The sequence below is a fragment of the Nansenia antarctica genome (assembly GCF_963989245.1).
Source record: "Nansenia antarctica genome assembly, chromosome: 3".
In the NCBI taxonomy this organism is placed as follows: Eukaryota; Metazoa; Chordata; class Actinopteri; order Argentiniformes; family Microstomatidae; genus Nansenia; species Nansenia antarctica.
In genome coordinates, this window is record NC_137688.1 from 77,785,642 (window position 1) to 77,788,141 (window position 2,500).

The 2,500-nt window shown below is 41.6% G+C and overlaps 1 protein-coding gene across 1 annotated transcript in view; it reads right to left on the reverse strand.

Annotated features, from left to right (window-relative positions):
• Positions 1 to 2,500, reverse strand: part of LOC308154435 (choline transporter-like protein 4) — a gene marked incomplete at both ends in the record, with an annotated part of 22,624 nt that overhangs the window by 8,875 nt on the left and 11,249 nt on the right. The window contains 1 exon segment of the mRNA XM_080527596.1: positions 1,002 to 1,085. Coding sequence (XP_080383722.1) covers positions 1,002 to 1,085 — 84 coding nt within the window.

Genomic DNA, 2,500 nt, shown 5'->3' on the forward strand with positions numbered 1-2,500 from the left:
TGTTATGAGAACATCAAGGGCGAGAGAGAGAGAGAGAGAGAGAGAGAGAGAGAGAGAGAGAGAGAGAGAGAGAGAGAGAGAGATTACAGGTAACCACAGTGTAACACAGGAGACAAAACAACCCAAAACAAGGACACAGGTAACATTTTAAATGTATCGTCAGTAAGTATAGACGTTTAAATCACATTAATGACTAGAGGAGGGGATGTGATGTCACTGTCTATCATTTTCATAGGAGTGTGGAGAACTCAAGGAATAGTCTGGAAAGAGGCAATGCCACTTTTCAGAGGGACAGAGATCTCATTCTTCAGAGGCCATGGCAGCTATATTTGAAAGAGGACATACTGTATCTAAAAGGAGATTTCTCAGGTGGGATGGATGTCTTATATCCCACTGTTTGTTGCTCAAACCACCAATCTGCCAATCTTGCGATCATTAGACCGCAGCTCTACCTCCTGTGCCCATGTTCATCTGAGACCCGTATCAGTGAGCATCATAGGGACATGGTAGGTGGAAACGGTGTTTGTGTCACAGTCTAAAATCACTGGAGCAGCGTAACAGTTTGAGTGGACATTCCTTCTTTCTTTGGAGTAAAGTATCCCAACACGATTGAGCTCAGTAATAGTACAGTGAATTACAAATTCAAACACTGAGACACAGGGAATACAGACAGACAGGGAGGTAACACACTCAATTAACACCTACAGGTTTGTCTAAGTTCTTTTGGAGTACTTCTTTAGCATTAAATCTTACTATTATCTAATCTAATCTACTATTATCTTATCTTTCTACTTAAACATAGTAAGCACAAAGATGACCTTCTTTCTTAAGCTACTCTTAAGAAATGTGAGGTACTTTTGCCCCACATTTAGTGACTGCAATAAATTAGAAAAGAAGCGTTTCTCCTGCTCTAATGTCAGCACAGTGGTTGTCAAGCAATTCATGTATCTACCAACAGGAGGCGCTGTGAGATAGAAGGTTTAGGGTGTAGGGTGACTCACAGGATGATCCACTGCCATGACGACGCAAAGTCCTCAAAGATTCGGATGCCGATCTCCTTGAGATTGAAGCCAGTCACCAGGTCCCTGACAGAGCAGGAGAGAGGGTGTATGTCAGTAAAGAGCTGCTTGCTCATAGTAAGCAAGTAAGTAAGTAAAATGTATTTCTATAGCACCTATCCCAGACCAGGGGTCACAAAGTGCTTTACAAATACAAGAACATAATAAAAGAGCAAAAGTCATAGCAGGTTAAAATAGGCAAACAAGTGAAAATAAGAACAAGTAACAAACAACAAGTGTACAACAATATCAACAGGACACAGAAAGACAGGCTTTTGGGGTTAGCCAAAAGCCTGTCTATACAGGACAGTCTTTAGCTGTTTTTTAAAAGCCTCGACCAAGACCGCTGATCTAAGATCCAAGGGAAGAGCATTCTAGCATTCTAGAAGAGCTAATGACTACACCCAAGAGGGGGACACAAAAAAACATTGAAGCATATGTAATGTCGGTTGCATTTGCAAAGCACGAAGTAGAAAAGCGACACCTTGTTAAAGTCTACATCAATCATCTACATTTTATATTTACATTTTTGGCATTTAGCAGACGCCTTATTCCAAAGCGACTTAAAATCAATACATTTGACTAAGCAAGTGAATCATCAATCCACCAGTCGTAGCAGGAGTAGTAATCTAGCTCAGGCCCGGGGCCATTGGCAGTCTCCGTGATAGAAGGAACAAAAAACAACAAAAAAAAAGACAAAATACCGTTTTTTTGGTTTGTTTTAGTTTTGTGTATAGACACTGGAGAAACAGAGAAACAGTACATGGGGGGCAGTAGAAGTCATAGGGGACACAGTAAAGGGGAAAAGCGGATGTCTCAGGAGACGTAGTGCTGGGGGGTAGTAGATGTCTCAGGAGTTCAGGTTACGGTGTAACCTGAAGAGATGGGATCTACAGCTACATCTAGACACTTTACTTCTTTGATCCAAGCAGAAGAAATTGAACAACTAAAGCACACTAAACATTTACTTGGGTTGTCTCTGTATCAAATACACACAAGGGCAGTAGAGTCCATATACCTGAGACAGAATGAACACACAACCACCGAGCTGTTGTCTACATTCTTATTCTTGGTCTAGGAAATTGCTAAATGTGATTTAGTAAGGGTCTGAATGCAACACTTGGTGTACTTTCCTCAGAATCAACCCAACAGAAAGACGGTATAGCTAGCTAGCACTAAAAACACGTACTGTAGAAGGGGACTACATGCATGTGACTATGAAGACTATGTATGATCAAAGCAGTAACTCACACAGTTGGGGACCTTTCACTGGCAGTGGGAGAGAGAGATGAGGTTATTAAAAAGTGTGTGGGTGCGTGTGCGTGACCGTGTGTGTATGCGTGCATGCGCATAAGAGTAAATGGTAAATGGTAAATGGACTGCACTTATATAGCGTCTTTATCCAAAGCGCTTTACAACGGCCTCTCATCCACCCATTCACA